This window comes from Aquarana catesbeiana, linkage group LG09, assembly GCF_042186555.1.
Source record: "Aquarana catesbeiana isolate 2022-GZ linkage group LG09, ASM4218655v1, whole genome shotgun sequence".
In the NCBI taxonomy this organism is placed as follows: Eukaryota; Metazoa; Chordata; class Amphibia; order Anura; family Ranidae; genus Aquarana; species Aquarana catesbeiana.
In genome coordinates, this window is record NC_133332.1 from 322,230,457 (window position 1) to 322,254,728 (window position 24,272).

A 24,272-nucleotide genomic window follows, 5' to 3' on the forward strand; every position below is an offset into this window, starting at 1 on the left:
TTCTTTTCTATAAACATGGAAATTGAAGACGAGTCTCACCACTGGTCCGGATACATCTTTTTTTTCAATGAAAGTCAGAGGGACAATCCAAAGAGTTACCAATGCATCTTTGGGGGTCCAAATAACCCCTCCATCAGGGCTTGACTGAGACCAGTGTGAATGGACTGGAAGTGAACTGGACCTTTAATGGTAATTTTTCCAGTGTGATCACCAGCAAAGGTCTTTGCAGCAATTTGTTACATTACACTACAAGCCAAGGAGACCATGGAGATCCTCTGGGGTGTAGAAGCCGCCTGCCCGGGAACCAGATCACCTCCATCAACAGCAATGCCCTAAGAACGGATAACAATACCCATAAGATACCTTATGAGTCCAGTGCTACTCTTCTACTTTCCTCAACTAATTCTGTTCTATAGCATCTATTGCCGCACATTGGACTATCTGATATATCTATCTTAATTTCTTTTTTATTTTATGCATTTTATATTTATGTATTTATGTAATATTTCATTTAATCATTAATTTCTATATTTATTATTATTATTTATTTATGTTATATTTATTTTTTATTACTTTATTGCATATTTATTTATTCATTTATATTGTATTATTTATTATTAATTTCCTATTGTTCCCAATGAAAATGGCTGTAATGTTCAAATAAGAAATACGTTGCTGCAGGGCACAGCGAGTTTAACCTTCACCGATTGGACGGATTTCCATTGCTGGTCAGTTGATGTCTCATATTGTAGAGTAACGATGATGAATGTCAATGAAGAGTCACAATTAAAGGGTCTCCATACCAAAGTAATAAAATGTTAATAAAATTGTAAGAGAAATGTTACATTCTTATATTTTGCTGTGAAAACATTTACCAAACATTGTACCATCAGTGTGTGGACACCAATATAGACCACCCATGGATTGTCCTATATGCCCCCAAACCCCCATCATCCTCATCCCCAGTCCTTTCGGGTTCCAATAGGACTTCACCAGATGTCCATGGCTTGGTTTTATGTTCTATATCAGTGATCTCCAAATTGTGGGCTGTAAACCAGGTGTGGCCCTTTGCTTGCCTTTCTCCAGCCCTTGAAGCACCATGCCACCACTGACACCAATGATAGGGCACCATTCTTTCCACTGATACCAATGATGGGGCACCATTCCTTCCACTGATACCAATGATGGGGCACTATTCCTCCCACTGACATCAATGATGGGACACCATTCCTCCCACTGACACCAATGATGGGACACTATTCCTCCCACTGACACCAATGATGGGGCACCATTCCTTCCACTGATACCAATGATGGGGCACTATTCCTCCCACTGACATCAATGATGGGACACTATTCCTCCCACTGATACCAATGATGGGACACTATTCCTCCCACTGATACCAATGATGAGGCACTATTCCTCCCACTGACACCAATGATGGGGCACTATTCCTCCCACTGACACCAATGATGGGACACTATTCCTCCCACTGATACCAATGATGGGGCACTATTCCTCCCACTGACACCAATGATGGGGCACTATTCCTCCCACTGACACCAATGATGGGGCACCATTCCTTCCACTGATACCAATGATGGGGCACTATTCCTCCCACTGACATCAATGATGGGACACTATTCCTCCCACTGACACCAATGATGGGGCACTATTCCTCCCACTGACACCAATGATGGGACACTATTCCTCCCACTGATACCAATGATGGGGCACTATTCCTCCCACTGATACCAATGATGGGACACTATTCCTCCCACTGACACCAATGATGGGACACTATTCCTCCCACTGACACCAATGATGGGACACTATTCCTCCCACTGATACCAATGATGGGACACTATTCCTCCCACTGACACCAATGATGGGACACTATTCCTCCCACTGATACCAATGATGGGACACTATTCCTCCCACTGACACCAATGATGGGGCACTATTCCCCCCACTGATACCAATGATGGGACACTATTCCCCCCCCCCCACTGATACCAATGATGAGGCACTATTCCCCCCACTGATACCAATGATGGGGCACTATCCCCCCCCCCACTGATACCAATGATGAGGCACTATTCCCCCCACTGATACCAATGATGGGACACTATTCCTCCCACTGACACCAATGATGGGACACTATTCCTCCCACTGATACCAATGATGGGACACTATTCCTCCCACTGACACCAATGATGGGACACTATTCCTCCCACTGATACCAATGATGGGGCACTATTCCTCCCACTGATACCAATGATGGGACACTATTCCTCCCACTGATACCAATGATGGGGCACTATTCCTCCCACTGATACCAATGATGGGGCACTATTCCTTCCACTGATACCAATGATGGGACACCATTCCTCCCACTGACACCAATGATGGGGCACTATTCCTTCCACTGATACCAATGATGGGACACTATTCCTCCCACTGACACCAATGATGGGGCACTATTCCTCCCACTGATACCAATGATGGGGCACTATTCCTCTCACTAATACCAATGATGGGACACCATTCCTCCCACTGACACCAATGATGGGGCACTATTCCTCCCACTGACACCAATGATGGGGCACTATAACTCCCACTGATACCAATGATGGGGCACTATTCCTCTCACTGATACCAATGATGGGACACCATTCCTCCCACTGACACCAATGATGGGGCACTATTCCTCCCACTGATACCAATGATGGGGCACTATTCCTCTCACTAATACCAATGATGGGACACTATTCCTCCCACTGACACCAATGATGGGACACTATTCCTCCCACTGACACCAATGATGGGGCACTATTCCTCCCACTGATACCAATGATGGGACACTATTCCTCCCACTGACACCAATGATGGGGCACTATTCCTCCCACTGATACCAATGATGGGACACTATTCCTCCCACTGACACCAATTGTTGTGGAAATTTTATTATGTGTGTTATATAGATTGTCATCTGTCTCCCTGTGTCTGATTTAACCAAGGAGCACTCTAGCAGAGGAGGAAGAATGCTGCCTATGACCCCAAGAACACCACCCCCCACCATCATACATGGGGGTCCTATGACCCCAAGAACACCATCCCCCACTGTCATACATGGAGGTCCTATGACCCCAAGAACACCATCCCCCACCATCATACATGGGGGTCCTATGACCCCAAGAACACCATCCCCCACCGTCATACATGGAGGTGGAAACATTATGATTTGGGGGTGTTTTTCTGCTAAGGGGACAGGAGAACTTCACTTCAAAAGGGACGATGGACGGGGCCATGTACCATCAAATCTTGGGTGAGAACCTCCTTCCCTCAGCCAGGGCATTGAAAATGGGTCGTGGATGGGTCTTCCAGCATGACAATGACCCAAAACACACGTCCAAGGCAACAAAGGAGTGGCTCAAGAAGAAGCACATTAAGGTTCTGGAGTGGCTTAGCCAGTCTCCAGACCTTCATACCATAGAAAATATGTGGAGGGAGCTGAAGTTGCCAAAACGTCAGCCTGGAAACCTTAATGACTTGGAGAAGATCTGAACAGAAAACCCCTCCTGAGATGTGTGCAAACCTGGAGGCCAACTCCAAGAAACGTCTGACCTCTGTGATCACCAACAAGGATTTCTCCACCAACTACTAAGTCATGTTTTGTGAAGGGTTCACATACTTATTTCACTCATTAAAATGCAAATCAATTTATAACTTTTTTTGAAATGTGTTTTTCTGGATATTTTTGTTGTTATTCTCTCACTGTTACAATAAACCGATCAATAAAATTATAGACTGATCGTTTCTTCGTCAGTGGGGCAAACCTACAAAATCAGCAGCCGGTCAAATACATTTTTCCCCTCGCTGTATATAGCGCTCTGTGGACCATGTGTGTAGTTTGTGAGTGGAGGTCATCAGGGATGTGAGACGTTCTCCTAGAGACATCAAGTAAGGGTTTCAGTATTCACCATCCCAACAACCTGGGGGGGGGGGGGGGGTCTCCACCACGGAATGTCATCCCCTCCATCTCTCTCATGTTTAGTACCATTAGAATCATTGCATGGCCCAATCCTGAACAAGAACTGCCGTGTATATATGTCCGATGTAAGAGACAGGATCTCCTCCCAACGATCCAACATCTCCTTCTCACCCGTGATTACTTTCTACTACAATGTCATTGGCTGAGGCAACAGTGACCCCAAAGGATGCCTGAACAAAGATGGTGCCGTTCTTCTGGAGAGGAGATCAGATGAAGGCATTGTCGGGGGGGGGGGTCCTGTGACCTCTGTAACAGTTGAGGTCCACATTAAAAATACAAGAAACACCAAGAAGATGATTTAATAAATATATTTTAATAAATTACTAAGAAATAAAACAAACAAACAGACATTGTCACCTCCGATCACCGAGCGATGGAGAGATTTATATATATATATATATATTTATATTTCTTTATATTTATTTATTTATATTCATGAAGAACAATCCCTGATATGCAGCTGAATGATGTAAATGAAGATTTGAAGGTTTAAAAATCAAAATGTTTTTGCAGACTGTGGTGGTTCAGATCAGACATCACCCCACCCCCAAGCACTGATCACTCACCCGTCTGTTACAATACATTTACATTAAGAATAAATATTTTCAATGACTGACAGGCAGGAATCTATACAAATATATTGAAATATAAATACACAATATATAATATATATAGAAGACAAATGGGCTATACTTCCCTATAGACATTTGGCCCTACACCACTCTTAACATTCTGGTTCCCATTATTGGCATTTTTAAAAAAAATATTGATTGTTTATTTCTTATCAATTAACAAGTGAATTTTTCAATGTGACTTTTACATCGAATAATGAAATGTCATCCCAAAGTCCAGCTTTAGAACTTTCAGCTGCCAACAGAAGAACTGTTCACGTTTTGTAATCCATAATGAAGCTTTGGATGTTTTTGCTCCTAAATTGTATAACCAATTTTTTGGAAGTTTTGGGTGGAGTGCGGAAGGGTTAATCCTCTGTCAGGTTTTTATTGCTGTCTGGGTCCCCACTATGGAGATTCTCCCTCTCCACTGGTCCTGGTGACCATTGTCACTGGGACTGTAAATGATGGGAAATCCAAAGTTTAGATTTGTCACCAGAAGAGGAAGAGAGAGGAAATCTTCCAATGAGGACAATTGTTCTGGTGTCAACTGTCTAGAAGGGAAGTCCCCTCATTGTGGAAGGATTTTATCTCACTTTCTGTTGTGCCTACAGGAAAAGTAATCCCCCCAATGAGATGCTGATGGATGAATGAAAACCTGACGGAGGTTCAACCTTTCCCCACTCCATATAAAACAAACAGTTGAAGGTTTAATGAGTGTCCTTTTCCTGATTTTCCTGTTGACCACACAGAATTATTGAAGCAGCAGAGGTAGCTGTGAACTGTCTGTGACGCTCTCCAGGTTGTCCACCATCTGGATGACACCTTGGATCTGGTCATCCTGGAGGACGGTTCTGGCATTGGTCACAAATTTCTTCAGCAGGGACTCTCTGCTCAGGGGCTTTCTCCAGTGGCCGTAGAAAGTGTCACATTTACCGACCATCACATCCCCATTCTTCAGCAGCAAAAACACTTCACCGTACATCTTGTCAAAGTTGGCCTCGTTGTCCTGAGGATGCTCCACCACCACCTTGCTCAGAAGATGCTGAAGGTCTTTTCTAAACATGTGATCATCATTGAAGGAAGCGATGGTAACTTCACCATCCAGGAGAGCCGTGCAAGCATTGAACTGGAAGGAGTGACGGGCCTGGTGCTCCGACTCTGGATAAGGCCTATTGATGTATTTGGAGATCGGGACTCTGAGAACTATAGATTGGATAGCAGATGGGTCAAAAGTACCATAGTGCTCCATATATCTATTTCTGACTGAGACCGCAGCATCGGCTACCCAGTGCATCCCCAGATGTGCCGGGAAAGACTTAAAGGCAATGTCTTGCTTTGCTAGAAGGAACTCATAGTTTTTACCAGGGAATGCCAGTGACTTAGGTTGGTAGTCACCATAAAATGCACTAAAACCAGCGCAACCTGGGACATCATCCAGTATGAGGGAATTGGCCTCCATTCCTTTAGCAGCCAGAATAGCAGCTTCCAGGCCTAACCTCGTAGCATTGCCAATGTGTAAAGGCTTGGCTAGAGTAGCGGCATTGGCCATTGGGGCACCAGCAAGAGAGGCAGCGATTGCCAGAGTGTGCATGCATTGTTCCTTATCTAATAAAAGAAGCTTGGCAGAGGCGGCAGCACTTCCCATGGTTCCAACTACCGAAGGTGGATGAAATCTGTAATGAGCAAACATTTCCAATTATTATGTATTAAATACAAGATAGAAAAGCAATAGAATTAGATGAAGGCTGAGGTTTAATTTCTTCCTTGGTGTGTATAAAATAACAGTCTAAGGAAGGATCTTCTATTCTATTCCACCATGACTGTGCCCCCCCTCCCCCTGTTTACAAAGCCAGCTCTATAAAGACATGATGTGACCAGTTTGGTGTGGAGGAACTCCAGTGTCCTGCACAGAGCCCTGACCTCATCCCTACTTTTGGAAGACCTTTGGGATTGAGTCTTCTCATACAATATCAGTACATGTCCTCAACCCTGCTGAATACTTTTGGGATCAGATCTCATTCCAAAGGTTTTCAGTAGGTTTGAGGTCATGGAGGAACGCGAGTGTCCTGCACAGAACCCTGACCTCAACCCTACTGAACACCTTTGGACCTCTACCCTACTAAACACCCTTTTCTGTTCTAGCATGACTGTGCCCCCCTGTGTACAAAGCCAGCTCCATAAAGACATGGCGTGAACAGTTGTGTGGAGGAACTCGAGTGTCCTGCACAGAGCCCTGACCTCATCCCTATGGATCACCTTTGGGATGAATTGGATTGTGAACCAGGTTTACTCATCCAACATCAGTACCTGACCTCACAAATGCAAAAATTATGTCACCAGCATACCAAGGATCTCGGGAATGTAGTACTGGTGACATAATTCTTACCTTGACTGTCTTTGGTTTCCATCCGGTGGTTGCTGAAGCTCCCATTTACATTCACAAGAATGTATGCTTTGGGAATATTGTGCTTGACCTCACAAATGTGCAAAAATTCCTACAGACACCCTCCAAACTTTTGTAGAATATCTTCCCAAAAGATTGGGGGATGTTATAGCCACAAAGGAGGGCAACTCCATATCAATGGCCATGGATTTGGAATGGGATGACCAACAAGCCCATAGAGGTTTGATGGGAGGAAGAACGTGAGTGTTCTGTACAGAGCCCTGACCACATCCCTACTGATCACCTTTGGGATTAAATGGTGAGCCAGGTCTTCTTCTCCAACATTAGTACCTGACCTCACAAATGGGGACAAATGCCCACAGCACCCTCCAATTAATAGTGGAGGATTGTGGGTTGTCTTACAAGTTCATATACAGTAGGTGTGATGGTCATTTCTGCTGTATAATGTAACTGTGGCATAAAAAAGACCCCCTTGGTGACTAATCTTGTCTGAAAATAAGTAGGATAAGACAATGCCTGGGTGTAGATGTATCCATATATTATATTGTAACAGAACAGCGATGAATATAATTATAAAAATGATGACTTTTGTAACAACTCACTTTTTAGGAATGTTATTTGCTTCCTTGGAAAAGCCCATCAATCTTCCTTGAATCTCAATTCCAACATTGAAAGCCATCAGAAGCTCCTCTCCAGTGATTCGCCTTTCTTGGGAGACCATCTGTGTCAGTGCCAATAGAGCTGGAAGGACGGCACCGGATGGGTGGGTGGCGGGGTGCCACGTGTCATCAAAATCCATGGAGTGAACCTGAACCAACAAGACATTATTAGACACCTTCCACCATCTTCTGGTCTCTGGGATTTATTACTGGTGGTCGGCTATACTTACAGCCACTCCATTAGCATAAGCGGCCAGGGTGGGGGAGACCTTCAAACCTTTCTGTCCATAAACTGAGCAATGAGAAGTATTTCCGTACGTGCAAAAATGCAGATCCTGAAAAAGAATCAAAATGAAGGCTGAATATTTCCTGTGACCTTCTCCTCCAGGTATGACACTGAACACATGGATAATGAAAAACTGCAAAATCTGTATTCTTAAAAAAGACCAGAAATAATCGATAATCATTGGAAAATGGGACATTGCTTTAACTTTGGATTCCACCTTGAAATCGGGTAATAAATTTGATGGTGTGGCTCTGGATGTTCCTGAGAATGGGGATCAATTCCAACCCTTGGAGGCTGGAGAACCCCAGAGCAATGTGAAGGTCTATATAGAAGGATGAGATCCCCAGAGCAATGTGAAGGTCTATATAGAAGGATGAGATCCCCAGAGCAATGTGAAGGTCTATATAGAAGGACGAGATCCCCAGAGCAATGTGAAGGTCTATATAGAAGAAGGATGAGAGACTCAGAGCAATGTGAAGGTCTATATAGAAGAAGGATGAGAGACTCAGAGCAATGTGAAGGTCTATAGAGAAGGTTGGATCCCCAGAGCAATGTGAAGGTCTATATAGAAGGATGAGATCCCCAGAGCAATGTGAAGGTCTATATAGAAGGATGAGATCCCCAGAGCAATGTGAAGGACTATATCCCCATAACTCAAGATTTAGTCCTGGGAATGTTTGTTATTTACAGCAAAAGATCAGAAAATATAACCAACGCGTTTCACAAATCCCTTCATCGGTGTTCGGAGATAACATATCATACTGTAAATGGAAGACATAAACACAATGGTCTACAAAACATTGATACATTGTGTGTATAATATGTATGACAGATCATACACAGTGTGTATCAATACTCTATTGTATTTAGGTCATGGGTGGGGGCGGGGTGGGCAGTGATATTGTACATGGGGACATACCTGACAATATTTCAGGATGATATTGAAGACGTGTGTTGTGCTTCCGATTATTCCAACACCAATGCTGTCCAGCATCATGCGCTTACTTCTGTGGCGCACTATATCGGGGAGGTCCCCGGGGCGTATCCCGTGGATGAACGATGCAAAGCTGTTGGTGACCGTCTCCTCATCCTGGCTTCCGACAACCACTAAAACAGACAGAAGATTATTATTAGTGACGACTCTTCCTCTGATCTCTCTGATATCTTCATATCACATGGGAAAACCCGGACAAACCCGGAGCAAGGAAACGGAACAGACCAACGTTCCCAATGGGAAAGCCCCAAGTGACCAATCAGTGTTTGTCTCTTGTGAAATGAAGTGTGATTGGTTGTCGTGGACAGTCCCATGTTGTCCGGACTTGGAATATTCTTACCTTTCATGGCTGATTTGTGGATGTGTCTGGACAGACGGTGGATCTTCTTCGTGTTCTGGAGGAAGAAAACAGAAAAGTACATTCAGATTTCACCGACTTTTCACCATCCGGGAAATTATTTCAGTTCTGCAGTGAAGGGATTTTCTTTTTAATGTTTGGAAGTTTATGGAAGTTCATCCGTCGTTCTGCCTTCCAGAGCCGCCCCCCCCCTCCCCGAACGTCACAATCTGATTGTAGAATCTTCTCTACATCCACCAACCACCATGGAGTACAAGACCTTTTCTGATTGGATACATGTGGGGGGCGAACGATCACTGTGCAGACTGAATGTTTACCGAGTGAGATGAAGGTGTGTTCACATCTATCAACCAATCGTGTGCAAGAAGAAAAAAATTATCCATTTTTCTCACACCTGATTGGGTGATTAAAGTGGACACAACTTTTCCATATTTACAAACCTACACCGTAAATAAAAAAATGGAATGAATGGTTTAGGACAGTGATGGCGGACCTCGGCTCCCCGGATGTTTCCACTACACTGAGCATCATGGGAAATGTAGTTCCAAAACCTCCGAGGTGCCGAGGTCCGCCATCACCGCTTTAGGTGAACCCTCACAGCGCTTAGTTCTTGGTTGGTCTACAGTGGATCGTACAATCAGATTGTAAGCTGTATGGCCAACTTTATATTAGTCAGCCAAACCTCGGCTCTTGTCTAGTGGTAGGTGGACCCCCCGGGGGGGGGAGACTTTCAGTCTGACTTCTACACTCATCATAACAGATTACAGTTAGAGCAAAGTATAAATCATGAAGAAAAAGGGTTAATAGAAATTGTAATTGTTGAAGGAACATAAAGGGATTGTTACATAGTTACAGGTATATAGTCATATAGTTAGTCAGGTTGAAAAAAGACACAAGTCCATCCAGTTCAACCAATAAAAAGAAAAAGAAGGAGTACACAACCCCGTATACACAATCCTTCACCCACAGTTGATCCAGAGGAAGGTGAAAACACAGAAGAGCATCATCCAATTTCCTACAGCAGGGTAAAAAAAATCCTTCCTGATCCCTCGACAGGCAATCGGATTTTCCCGGGATCACCTTTCCCTATAAATGTTACTATCCAGTTATATTCTGTACACCAGGAAAGAATCCAATCTACTGATCTGGACAGATCCACCTCTGGAGGGCGTCTATTCCACATTTTCTCAGCTCTTACTGTGAAGAAACCTTTCTGTATTGTTCTATATTTATAAAGAATTTGGGTTCTGAGAAGTAATGCATTCTGCCTGATCTGCACCAATCAATTCTGCCTCTTTACTGATGGAAATGATCTGATCCACAGCAATGGTAAGGATTTGGATCATTGAGCTGGTTGTAGTGCTCAATACTTCCACTAGAGGGCGCTCTGACCTCACCGCCCACTTACGGTCCTGCCGCTTGCGCTCAGCATTGCGTTCTCCACTTTGTGACTTTATATGATCACATTTATCGGTAATCAATAATCAGTAATGAGTTTGTATTTCTAAAGCTCTTCTTATCCTTTTCATGACAATATTACAACTTTTCTTTGGCCAGACGGATTATTATTTGCATGAAAAAAAACAAAACAGAGAAACGCAGATTGTGAAATTTGTTTTTCTGGGTTGTGAGGATCAGCAACGCATTTCAGAGATTTTCAGGTGAAATGACAGATTTCACACTTGCCAAAAATTTGGTAAAATTGGCCTTTAATTTTGCCATTCAGCACCGCAACATAATCACCATCAAGAAACAAATAAAAAAAATTTGAAATATTATTTTTCCTTTCCTTTGTGTTTTTTTTAATGCTTAAATTTTGGTAAATTTTGTTAGATTTTTTTAAGCAATAGAAAAAAAAGAATAACTTGAAGAATAACATTAATGTGACAATACACAATCAGTGATCTTTTTTTCCTCTTAGTTTTTTTTTTGTGTAAGTTACTGTTATTAAAATATATCACAAAACAGTAAAGTACAAAAAGGAGGAAAAAAAATAAATGCACAAAAAACATTCAGTCACTTCAAATATTTCAAGTTCTTTTTTTTTGCTGTTTTTTTTTTTGTTTGTTTTTTTTACTCAGAAACATTAAAGCTCATTTCAGCCTTAAAAGTTCCTTCATTTTATTTTGTTTAAATTCAAAACATTTTTGTCTTGAATTTTGGTGAAGTTTCATCAATGAAATCCCTGAACTTCTCTCATCTCTACTTAATAAACTAATACAAGTTAATATCGTAATTATTCCATTTTCCACATAAACTTTGTATTTTTTTTATGTTTTGAAATTATTTTAGGACTGCTGGAGGTGAGGAAGATTCTTTATCACTTTATTAAAGTCCAACCGCCAGCCTAATATATAAGTCAGTGAGGTTTTGTTTTTTTGTTTTTTTTAATGGATTTTTAGGTCAGAGTTTTGGTTGGAATCGGTGATTTCTGAAGTTTTATGTACAAAACAAAAACATGCAACTTCATTTCATCCATTAATATTTTCTCCTCACATTTTATTTTTTTTAATTTTCTGTCAATTTTTTTTCCCCTCTTACAAAGTGCCCATTTATAATGACTTTTGTGATACAGATAAATGGAATAGATGGGTTTGTATTTTAAAAATGAATAGAAGATGTTGGTTGTTAGTGAACAGGATGGACTTGTGTCTTTTTTTAACCTGACTAACTGTGTAAGATAATAAGAAGAAGAACAAAAATGGAAATAATAATAACAATACTACATATTAAAAACAATAATAATACTACTAACAATACTACAAATGACAACAACAAGAAGTCTCGGGTCACACTGGGGCAGATTCCTCGTCACCTGACTCTGAAGCGCCCCCTACAGAGCGACTTCAGTGTGACTTGTAATCAACTTCTGTAATAGAAGTCAATACAAGTCGCTCGGAAGTCGCCCCCAAATGGTACAGAAACCTTTGTTCTAAGACAAAGCAACTTGAGTCGCTCTGATTAGAACCATTTCATTGCACTGAATGAAGCGCAACTTGTCAGTCTAATAATATTATTATTAATAATAATAAGAAGAAGAATCATAACAACAAATAATAATCACAACAATAAAACGACCACTACTAATAGAAATACTACAAATATTGCCAATAATAATAATAATAATAATAAACAATAATAATGAGAAGAAAAAGAATCATAACAAATAAAAAAATAATACTACCACTACTAATAATAACAATACTACAAATATTGGTAACAATAATATTATTATTATTATTATTATAAAGTAGAATCCTACAAATAATAGTAAATAATAATAGTAAATAATATTTGAATCTCCTGCAGACTGAAGACCCGGAATAATAGAAGTCACCTGTATGGCGGTGGAGAACATGGTGTGTATGGTGCGATCGATATCTGGGACGATCTCTCAGATGATTGTTGGTTGTCTCGGCCAGAAGAGCGAATATTTATTTAGCAGTCCTGACATTACCCTAAGGAAGTGGGCGGTCCTCCTCAGGAAGTGGGCGGTCCTCCTCAGGAAGTGGGCGGTCCTCTGACAGCCAGGAAACAAAAGCTGAATATTAGTTGGGAATTTTTTGGCAGAGAAGAGAAGGTGACGAGGAAAAGATCGACTCATTGTAACAACAATAATAATTTGCTATCTCATGTTTTTTAATGTTCAATTAATGTTTCATGTTTTTTAATACGTATCTTGTAGTCATTCCAGACCTTCCTCATTTATAGCCCCAATCCATCTTTCTCTAACAACGATCAAATCTTTTTATGTCACTCAGATATTGACTTTTATAATTTACAGCCCAATACAGAGGAATAGAGAGGAATAGAGAGGAATAGAGAGGAATAGAGAGGAATAGAGAGGAATACAGAGGAATAGAGAGGAATAGAGAGGAATAGAGAGAAATAGAGAGGAATAGAGAGGAATAGAGAGGAATAGAGAGGAATACAGAGGAATAGAGAGGAATAGAGAGGAATAGAGAGGAATAGAGAGGAATACAGAGGAATAGAGAGGAATAGAGAGGAATACAGAGGAATAGAGAGGAATAGAGAGGAATAGAGAGAAATAGAGAGGAATAGAGAGGAATAGAGAGGAATAGAGAGGAATACAGAGGAATAGAGAGGAATACAGAGGAATACAGAGGAATACAGAGGAATAGAGAGGAATAGAGAGAAATAGAGAGGAATAGAGAGGAATAGAGAGGAATACAGAGGAATAGAGAGGAATAGAGAGGAATAGAGAGAAATAGAGAGGAATAGAGAGAAATAGAGAGGAATAGAGAGGAATAGAGAGGAATAGAGAGGAATAGAGAGGAATACAGAGGAATAGAGAGGAATAGAGAGGAATACAGAGGAATAGAGAGGAATAGAGAGGAATAGAGAGGAATAGAGAGAAATAGAGAGGAATAGAGAGAAATAGAGAGGAATAGAGAGGAATAGAGAGGAATAGAGAGGAATAGAGAGGAATACAGAGGAATAGAGAGGAATAGAGAGGAATACAGAGGAATAGAGAGGAATAGAGAGGAATAGAGAGAAATAGAGAGGAATAGAGAGGAATAGAGAGGAATAGAGAGGAATACAGAGGAATAGAGAGGAATACAGAGGAATACAGAGGAATACAGAGGAATAGAGAGGAATACAGAGGAATAGAGAGGAATAGAGAGGAATACAGAGGAATAGAGAGGAATAGAGAGGAATAGAGAGGACATGACGATGGTGATAAAAAATCAATATTTAAACTTTGTAGATTTCATAAATCTGAACTGTTAATGTTTCACTTATACTAGAAATACAGTCGATTATATTGTGGATGTGGGCGGATCGATCGAGTGATCATCCAAAGGGAAATGATTGGATTTTCTCCCTGGGGGAGTCCCGGGATTTTCAGAAGATGATTTAACCCCTCAATCTCCTCCACCTGTTACCCCCCTCCCCCCCCCCCATAGACCAGAGTGAGGGTCACATGACTGCTATCATGGGCCCATTGATTGGAGATAAGATTGTCATCATCACTTATGGAAATTTAAAAATAGATTAGGATATTAGGATAATATGGGTTGCTGCCCACTCTTTTTGGGTTCCCGAGGGACCTTACAAAGGTATGTATAGAAAATGGGGTGATTGGCGTTACCCTGTATGGTGCTAGGTGGTGTATCAAGAGGCAGTACAAGATTATTGTACTGGACTCCTTCCACCAGATCAGGGCCGTCTTTAAGGCAGGGCAAAAGGGGCAGCTGCCCTGGGCCCTGTCATTGTTGTGGGGACCAAAGCAGTTGCCTCATACTTGCCAACTATCCCAGTTTAAATTCCCTTGTCCCTTGAAGTTTTAGTCCTGTGCTGAGTCCTGATATCTCAGTGTGAAGTGCTGCTATTAATGCTGCCCAGCTCTGCCCTATTGTTGTGTACAGATGACTTACCTGCAGACCCTATGTTTACATGAAAATAACCGGCATATAACCGGCATTTATATGTAAAGACCGGCAGCATTCATAAGTAAATAGCTGCGGACGGCGGCATTGATATGTAAATAAAGGTGGCATTCATATGTATATCATGCCCTCCTGCAGTGAGGAGATGATGTGCTGTAACCTCTAGTGAGCAGTATTACTTTACAGTAATCTCTAGCAACCAATTAACAAGCAGAAATCATTTGCTGTAACCTCTAGCAACTAATCAGTGGGCCGTAATGTGTGCTGTAACCTCTAGCAATCAGTCAGTAAGCAGTAATGATATGCTGTAACCACTGGCATTCAATCGCAATTGCTGCCTACTAATTTTAAGTCTAGATGCTATTTATTGTATGTCTCAGAGCAGGTGGAAAGTGAAATTGCATGGGGGGGACCAAGAAAATTTTTGCCCAGGGTCCAATCAATATTAAAGACGGCCCTGCACCAGATCACCAGTGAGCGTGCTCCCACAGGGGAGTGTGGTAAATGAATAGTGAGAGAATGTCAGTCCTTAAATAGACAGTATATAGAAAGCGTATATATCTCCAATCTAAAAAGTGAGTGTGTGTCAAAGGATTAAGTGCATGATAACTCCGATTAACTGTGATTCAACCAGATATTAAAGATGAAAATATATATAAATAGATTAAAAAAATAATAAAAAATTATATATAAATAAATAATAATATAAATGTAGGACACAAACATGCAAAGGTGTCCAGGGGTGTCCACACCCTACCATACAAACGCTAAGCTACATAGTTACATAGTTACATAGTTATAGTTAGTCAGGTTGAAAAAAGACACAAGTCCATCCAGTCCAACCATTAAAAAAAAAAAACAAAAAAAAACAAAAAACGTACAATCCAATATACCCAATACTATACCCACAGTTGATCCAGAGGAAGGCAAAAAACCCCAGCAGAGCATGCTCCAATTTGCTACAGCAGGGGAAAAAATTCCTTCCTGATCCCAGAGAGGCAATCGGATTTTCCCTGGATCAACTTTACCTATAAATGTCAGTACCCAGTTATATTATGTACATTTAGGAAAGTATCCAGGACTTTCTTAAAGCAATCTACTGAGCTGGCCAGAACCACCTCTGGAGGGAGTCTATTCCACATTTTCACAGCTCTTACTGTGAAGAAACCTTTCTGTATTTGGAGATGAAATCTCTTTTCCTCCAGTCGTAAAGAGTGCCCCCTTGTCCTCTGTGTTGACCGTAAAGTGAATAACTCAACACCAAGTTCACTATATGGACCCCTTATATATTTAAACATGTTGATCATATCCCCCCTTATTCTCCTCTTCTCAAGAGTGAACAAATTCAGTTCCTCTAATCTTTCCTCATAGCTGAGCTCCCCCATGCCTCTTATCAGTTTGGTTGCTCTTCTCTGCACTTTCTCCAGTTCCCCGATATCCTTTTTGAGAACTGGTGTCCAAAACTGAACTGCATATTCCAGATGAGGTCTTACTAATGATTTGAACAGGGGCAAAATGATATCTCTCTCTCTGGAGTCCATACCTCTCTTAATACAAGAAAGAACTTTGCTCGCTTTGGAAACCGCAGCTTGGCATTGCATGCTATTATTGAACTTATGATCTACCAAAACCCCCAGATCCTTCTCCACTACAGATTCCCCCAGTTGTACTCCCCCTAGCATGTATGATGCATGCATATTCTTAGCCCCCAAGTGCATAACTTTACATGCGTGTGAGCATCCCCCACTTTATACAGTGCAATAAGTCCACAACTAGGCATGAAAGTGTTAAGTGTCCAATTTGATAGCCCAAAGCTTAATCAAAATCAAAGAAGCAAAAAATGTGAAAAAAACCTGAAAAATATAATATTAAAAAAAATAGTCCCAAGATGTTCAGCGTTCCATATATAAAGTGACTTCCGTGCTCAGCAGGTAATGTGACTGTAGTGATCCCCCTATGGGTCCCCACTCACCGGACGTACTTACCCCTGCAGGGGTGACAGGCATAGAGTGGGTGGCTTTAAATGGCTTTCCTCCTTAGTAGCTGTACCGGTGTTCTGCCGAGAAAGTTCCGCTCGGCGTATAAGTTCCCCCCTCTACTGCGCCTGCGCAGTAGGTATCGGCGGAAATAGCCGAAGCACAACAGCTGAAAATCAGCTGTAGACGGCGCCTGTAAGAGGGCCCCTCGCTTGGCTCGCCACGCTTCGGGCACGGCCTCGCTGCGCTCGGCACTTTTAGATTCCCCCTCTAGGTCCACTTGGATGGTGGGGAAGGAACCTGGACCCAGAGCGCAGGCGCCGTGTACAGCTGATTGAAGCATTTAAGCTTCGGCTATCCCTGGCGACTGAGAGTAGTATGTACTGCGCAGGCGCTGCGCCTGCGCAGTACAGGGGGGAAACTTATCCGCCGAGGGAACATTCTCGGCAAGACACCGGCCAGTTTGTTCCTCCATCGAGCTTGTATCCCTGTTCGGTCAGGATCCGGGGTGTGTGCTATTCAGGGCTTCCCAGGGCGTTCTCCATCAGCAAACGGCAGAGTCCTCACAGATAAAACAAGGGGCTCCCTTTGTGCAGTATTTAAATGAAGTTTATTAAACTAAATTAAAAAACTATATTAAAAAACAAACAAACGCTGGCAAACAGGAGCAAGGAACAGTGGTAGAGATGGTAAGCAAGGAGCCGGTCCGTAGCGTGCGTTCCAATCTGCGTTCCAAGCTCTGTCTTCCGGGTATGGCGTAAGAGCGTGGCTCCGTCTTACGCGTTTCGACATAGGACGTTCTCAAAGGCGGTGCCATCACTCCATGGAACACTGAACATCTTGGGACTATTTTTTTTATATTATATTTTTTAGGTTTTTTTTCACATTTTTTGCTTCTTTGATTTTGATTAAGCTTTGGGCTATCAAATTGGACACTTAACACTTTCATGCCTAGTTGTGGACTTATTGCACTGTATTAAGTGGGGGATGCTCACACGCTTAGCGTTTGTATGGTAGGGTGTGGACACCCCTGGACACCTTTGCACGTTTGTGTCCTACATTTATATTATTAGTTATTTATATATAATTTTTTATTATTTTTTTAATCTATTTATATATATTTTCATCTTTAATATCTGGTTGAATCACAGTTAATCGGAGTTATCATGCACTTAATCCTTTAACACACACTCACTTTTTAGATTGGAGATATATACGCTTTCTATATACTGTCTATTTAAGGACTGACATTCTCTCACTATTCATTTACCACACTCCCCTGTGGGAGCACGCTCACTGGTGATCTGGTGGAAGGAGTCCAGTACAATAATCTTGTACTGCCTCTTGATACACCACCTAGCACCATACAGGGTAACGCCAATAATTACCCCAGTAATTACCCCATTTTCTATCATCACTTATGGACCTTGCTTTGTGCAATGATGTTGGATGAGAAGGCCTGGCTCGCAGTCTCCGCTCTAATTCACCCCAAAGGTGTTCTATCGGGTTGAGGTCAGGACTCTGTGCAGGCCAGTCAAGTTCCTCCACCCCAAACTCGCTCACCCATGTCTTTATGGACCTTGCTTTGTACACTGGGGGGGCAGTCATGTTGGAACAGAAAGGGGCCGTCCCCAAACTCCTCCCACAAAGTTGGGAGCATGAAATTGTCCAAAATGTCTTGGTACGCCGACGCCTTAAGAGTTCCCTTCACTGGAATTGCGATTAAGCAGGATCTGACTATCGCCTTACTCAACTGTCCAAACCCTAAAACCTCTAAACCTAACCAGATTCTGATTCGTTTCATCCTCCTTGGAGCCAAAACAAGTCCTGGAAATCTCCGACAGTTTCCTTTCATTTAGCTAAACAAAAAATTTCTTGGATAATGACGCAGGAAAAGATATCCAATCCCATCCTCGACACAACTGACTAATTCAAACTCATCTGGTAACCCTGGGCTACCCACTTAGGGATATCCCTGTAAGCCTGGATTGTACACCACGGGTTAGACTCCTTTCCAAGGTGGTTCTCATGTGTCCTCTTGTGATAGCCTTCCGTGTACTTCCTCCGTCCTAAACCCCCTGTCATCCTCTTACTACCTTCCTTCTCAGCTCCCCCGTTCTTCTCTTCTTTCTTTTCCCTGTTTCTCTTCACTGGCTCTCTCGGTATGAGCAGGAACCCCTTTAGGCAATCAATTGTTAGTCTTCAGGAAGGGCCACCTCCATTTGTTCCAGATGGAGACATTAACCTGACCCTCCCTGAGATTACAATTCAAGTTTGTGGACTTGTTGGTAACGCAGTTAGCCTAGAGTTCCATACCACAAGTGCGTTATCCATTGATCAGAAATATTTGAATGTTATTGTAGCAATAACTCTGGGTGGAGCTGCTGGTTTATAGCGGGCTGTTACCGTCACCTTCGTTACCCCAATTTCACCAGAACCGGGTCTAGGGGTCCCGTTGAGTTTAATACCAGACAATGTAGACACCGGACACTTGAGTATCTTTTCCAAGGTTTTAATAAAGAGTAACTGAAGGAAGTAGCAGGAAAGAGGTAGAAGAAGAGTTGCAGGGAAGTTCAAATACCTTTTCTTAGTGTAGTATTAGGAATTGGAATCTTGTAGATGAATGTACTCTCCTGTTAGAGTTGAATCTTTGCCCGCCTGGATAGGCCTCTCTCACTTGTCTAGCAGTCAGTACGGAGCACCAACAAAAGTCTCTGCCACAGACTTGTTTGGAATAAAACCCGTCCGATCTTCTGCCACAGGATGTATTGGTTTACGATGGACAGCAAACACAGCACTAGAACCTTTAAGCCGACCCGGCAGTTCTATGTGGTAGGTTAACTTTAGGATACGTCCTCCAACCGAGTCACCAGGCCCCTCTCCAGACCAGCACTCTGCATGATCCTTCCATGACGGCTCCTCCCCTGGGATCTCCTCGGTTGTCCAGCTTCTTCACTCAGGATAGACAGCTCAGGACCATTCCTCTGCTGCTGTGGTAGACCCCAGACAGGCTTCTTGACCCACCCACACACCGCAGCCAAGTGGGCCTCCCGATCGGAGGACCACAAGGTAGTACTCCTAACACATACCTGACGGCCAGGAGGGCCAGCAGGTGGAATGAAAAGACCCCTAAAACATGGCGTCTGTCCCATAAATACCCTCTCCCAGAATGCAACTAGGAGGACCACCTCCACCGAGTTATCTCCGGGACAGAGGAGCACTCATACACTTCAACACGTTGCCTTTCCAACACCGACCCATGGTGACAACGACACCCACCAACACAATGTGGAACTACACGCAACTCAGCCAAGCTGGAACAGAGGCAAATCTGACTATGTATGACCAGATAACCCACTAAAGTTATCTATCAGTGGTAGATTGAAAATCTACCAGCGCTACATTTTTAAATCACTTCACATTTGAGAGGGGATATGATTTCAATGTATAAATACCGGACTGGTGACCCCACGATATATAAATACCGGACTGGTGACCCCACAATATACAAATACCAGACTGGTGACCCCACAATGTACAAATACCGGACTGGTGACCCCACAATATACAAATACCGGACTGGTGACCCCACAATATACAAATACCGGACTGGTGACCCCACAATATATAAATACCGGACTGGTGACCCCACAATATACAAATACCGGACTGGTGACCCCACAATATATAAATACCGGACTGGTGACCCCACAATGTATAAATACCGGACTGGTGACCCCACAATATATAAATACCAAACTGGTGACCCCACAATATATAAATACCGGACTGGTGACCCCACAATATACAAATACCGGACTGGTGACCCCACAATGTATAAATACCGGACTGGTGACCCCACAATATATAAATACCAAACTGGTGACCCCACAATATATAAATACCGGACTGGTGACCCCACAATGTATAAATACCGGACTGGTGACCCCACAATATATAAATACCAAACTGGTGACCCCACAATATATAAATACCGGACTGGTGACCCCACAATGTATAAATACCGGACTGGTGACCCCACAATATACAAATACCGGACTGGTGACCCCACAATATATAAATACCGGACTGGTGACCCCACAATGTATAAATACCGGACTGGTGACCCCACAATATATAAATACCGGACTGGTGACCCCACAATGTATAAATACCGGACTGGTGACCCCACAATATACAAATACCGGACTGGTGACCCCACAATATACAAATACCGGACTGGTGACCCTACAATATATAAATACCGGACTGGTGACCCCACAATATACAAATACCGGACTGGTGACCCCACAATATATAAATACCGGACTGGTGACCCCACAATATATAAATACCGGACTGGTGACCCCCCAATATATAAATACCGGACTGGTGACCCCACAATATATAAATACCAGACTGGTGACCCCACAATATATAAATACCGGACTGGTGACCCCACAATATATAAATACCGGACTGGTGACCCCACAATATATAAATACCGGACTGGTGACCCCACAATATATAAATACCGGACTGGTGACCCCACAATATACAAATACCGGACTGGTGACCCCACAATATATAAATACCGGACTGCTGACCCCACAATATACAAATACCGGACTGGTGACCCCACAATATATAAATACCGGACTGGTGACCCCACAATAGATAAATACCGGACTGGTGACCCCACAATATATAAATACCGGACTGGTGACCCCACAATATATAAATACCGGACTGGTGACCCCACAATATACAAATACCGGACTGGTGACCCCACAATATATAAATACCGGACTGGTGACCCCACAATAGGGAGGAAACGTTTTCGCAGAAGGGAGTTTAACAAGACTCGTGGCCACTCATTACAATTAGAAGAAAAGAGGTTTAACCTTAAACTATGTAGAGGGTTCTTTACTGTAAGAGCGGCAAGAATGTGGAATTCCCTTCCACAGGCGGTGGTCTCAGCGGGGAGCATTGATAGCTTCAAGAAACTATTAGATAATCACCTGAATGACCACAACATACAGAGATATACAATGTAATACTGACACATAATCACACAACATACAGAGATATATAATGTAATATGACATATAATCACACAACATACAGGATATATAATGTAATATGACATATAATCACACAACATACAGAGATATATAATGTAATATGACACATAATCACACAACATACAGAGATATATAATGTAATATGACACATAATCACACAACATACAGAGATATATAATGTAATATGACATATAATCACACAACATACAGAGATATATAATGTAATATGACATATAATCACACAACATACAGAGATATATAATGTAATATGACATATAATCACACAACATACAGAGATATATAATGTAATATGACATATAATCACACAACATACAGAGATATATAATGTAATATGACATATAATCACACAACATACAGAGATATATAATGTAATATGACATATAATCACACACATAGGTTGGACTTGATGGACTTGTGTCTTTTATCAACCTCACCTACTATGTAATATACAATATAGTGTACCATTATATATATATCCTATCACACATTTTCCGTCAGAAAATCCGACCGTGTGTACAGGGCATAAGTGCGGGGTTTGGTTTAGAGACAGGAAAACGTTCTATCTGTGACCTCCGATCACCCAACATGACCCGTCTATATGGACACCTACAATGATAGAGCCGCTTCCATGATTGTAATGTGATCTATGAAGAAATCATCATCTCAATATTCACATTTCTGGAACGATGAAAGAGATGAAAACTCCTGAAAGTCGCCATGAATTGTGTGTCAGGTAATTATAGTTTGTAGTTTTATTACCGGTACCTGAGAACCAACTCCGCCCAACTCCGCCCAACTCCGCCCGTCTGATGTCCTCACTTCTCCGTCACCGGGTGTGGAAGAGAAACTCAACTCCTTCACCGACAACAACATGATATATACACAATCCTCCATAGACCTCCATATACACAATCCTCCATAGTCCTCCATAGTCCTCCATAGTCCTCCATATACACAATCCTCCATAGACCTCCATATACACAATCCTCCATAGACCTCCATATACACAATCCTCCATAGACCTCCATATACACAATCCTCCATAGTCCTCCATAGTCCTCCATAGACCTCCATATACACAATCCTCCATAGACCTCCATATACACAATCCTCCATAGACCTCCATATACACAATCCTCCATAGTCCTCCATATACACAATCCTCCATAGACCTCCATATACACAATCCTCCATAGTCCTCCATATACACAATCCTCCATAGTCCTCCATATACACAATCCTCCATAGTCCACCATATACACAATCCTCCATAGTCCTCCATATACACAGTCCTCCATAGTCCTCCATATACACAATCCTCCATAGTCCACCATATACACAATCCTCCATAATCCAGAGATTGTCCTAAACTATTGTTCATAGCTTTAGGTATATTGAAAGATAATTATATATATATATAGAATCTCCTTCCGTGTACTTCATGTCTATTAGTATTTCTTATCTTTATTTGTATTGAACACTCAGAGATAATGACACTATGTATATCTACGTTTGTTGAGTTTTGGGAGAATATATTTGTATTATCAGGTAAATAGATGGTGGACGTCGTGCAGACGATGAACACAAAGACTTCTTGGTTGGATATGGAGGAAGAGGTTTACTTCAAATACCAAAAGGAAAACCCCAGCTAAAGCTTCCGTCATATCACATAATATAAATCTGTATTACCCCCTACAATGGTAAATGTAAACCCCTGGAGACATCTAAATGTTGTCACCAACTGTCAGGTCATCTACGGGGCAGGTTTGATTCCTATGTGATGATCCATCACCCCCCCATCGATGGTTGGGTTGTGGGGATCAGTAGATCCACCTGATGGTTCTGCTATGGGGTTCAGTAGACCCAATGGTTGAGTTGTGGAGTTCAGTACACCCTATGGTTGTGTTTTATGGGTTCAGTAGACCCCATGGTTGAATTGTAGGGTTCATTAGACTCGATGGCTGAGTTGTGGCGTTTAGTAGACTCAGTGGTTGTGTTATGGGATTTAGTAGACCCCATGGTTATGTTGTGGGATCCAGTTGACCCAACAGTTGAGTTGTGGGGTTCAGTAGAGCCCATGGTTGAGTTGTGAGGTTTAGTAGACTCAATGGTTGTGTTGTGGGGTTCAGTAGACCTAACAGTTGAGTTCGTGTGGTTTGTCTGCGCAATAAACTGCCTTCGTGATAATACAAAGATAATCTCCCAATACTCAACAAACATACATAGTGTCATTATCTCTGAGTGTTTAATACAAATAAAGATAAGAAATAAAAATAGACATGAAGTACACGGAAGGAGATTCTACCACAATTCAGAATCTGGTTTCTATTTATAAAAATTCTGCTGTAATTCTGAGCCGTGCCCCGTGACCTCCTTACATTGTGATGACGAAGGTTCCTGTGAAGATGATG

The 24,272-nt window shown here is 42.1% G+C and overlaps 1 protein-coding gene across 2 annotated transcripts; it reads right to left on the minus strand.

Moving 5' to 3' along the window:
• Nucleotides 1–4,805: 4,805 nt before the first annotated feature.
• LOC141108853 (cis-aconitate decarboxylase-like) lies at nt 4,806–12,841 on the minus strand. Of its 2 annotated transcripts, XM_073600820.1 has the most exons (6): nt 12,707–12,841; nt 9,352–9,406; nt 8,937–9,124; nt 7,962–8,066; nt 7,675–7,880; nt 4,806–6,341 (listed from the first exon to the last, which is right to left on the minus strand). In XM_073600820.1, the coding sequence occupies exons 1-6, from the start codon at nt 12,725–12,727 to the stop codon at nt 5,420–5,422; spliced, it is 1,497 nt and encodes a 498-aa protein (XP_073456921.1). In that variant the 5' UTR covers nt 12,728–12,841; the 3' UTR covers nt 4,806–5,419. The 2 variants fall into 2 exon arrangements, with proteins under 2 accessions (XP_073456921.1, XP_073456920.1); XM_073600819.1 differs by lacking the exon at nt 12,707–12,841 and having other exon boundaries at nt 9,352–9,433.
• Between the last annotated feature and the right edge of the window lie 11,431 nt (nt 12,842–24,272).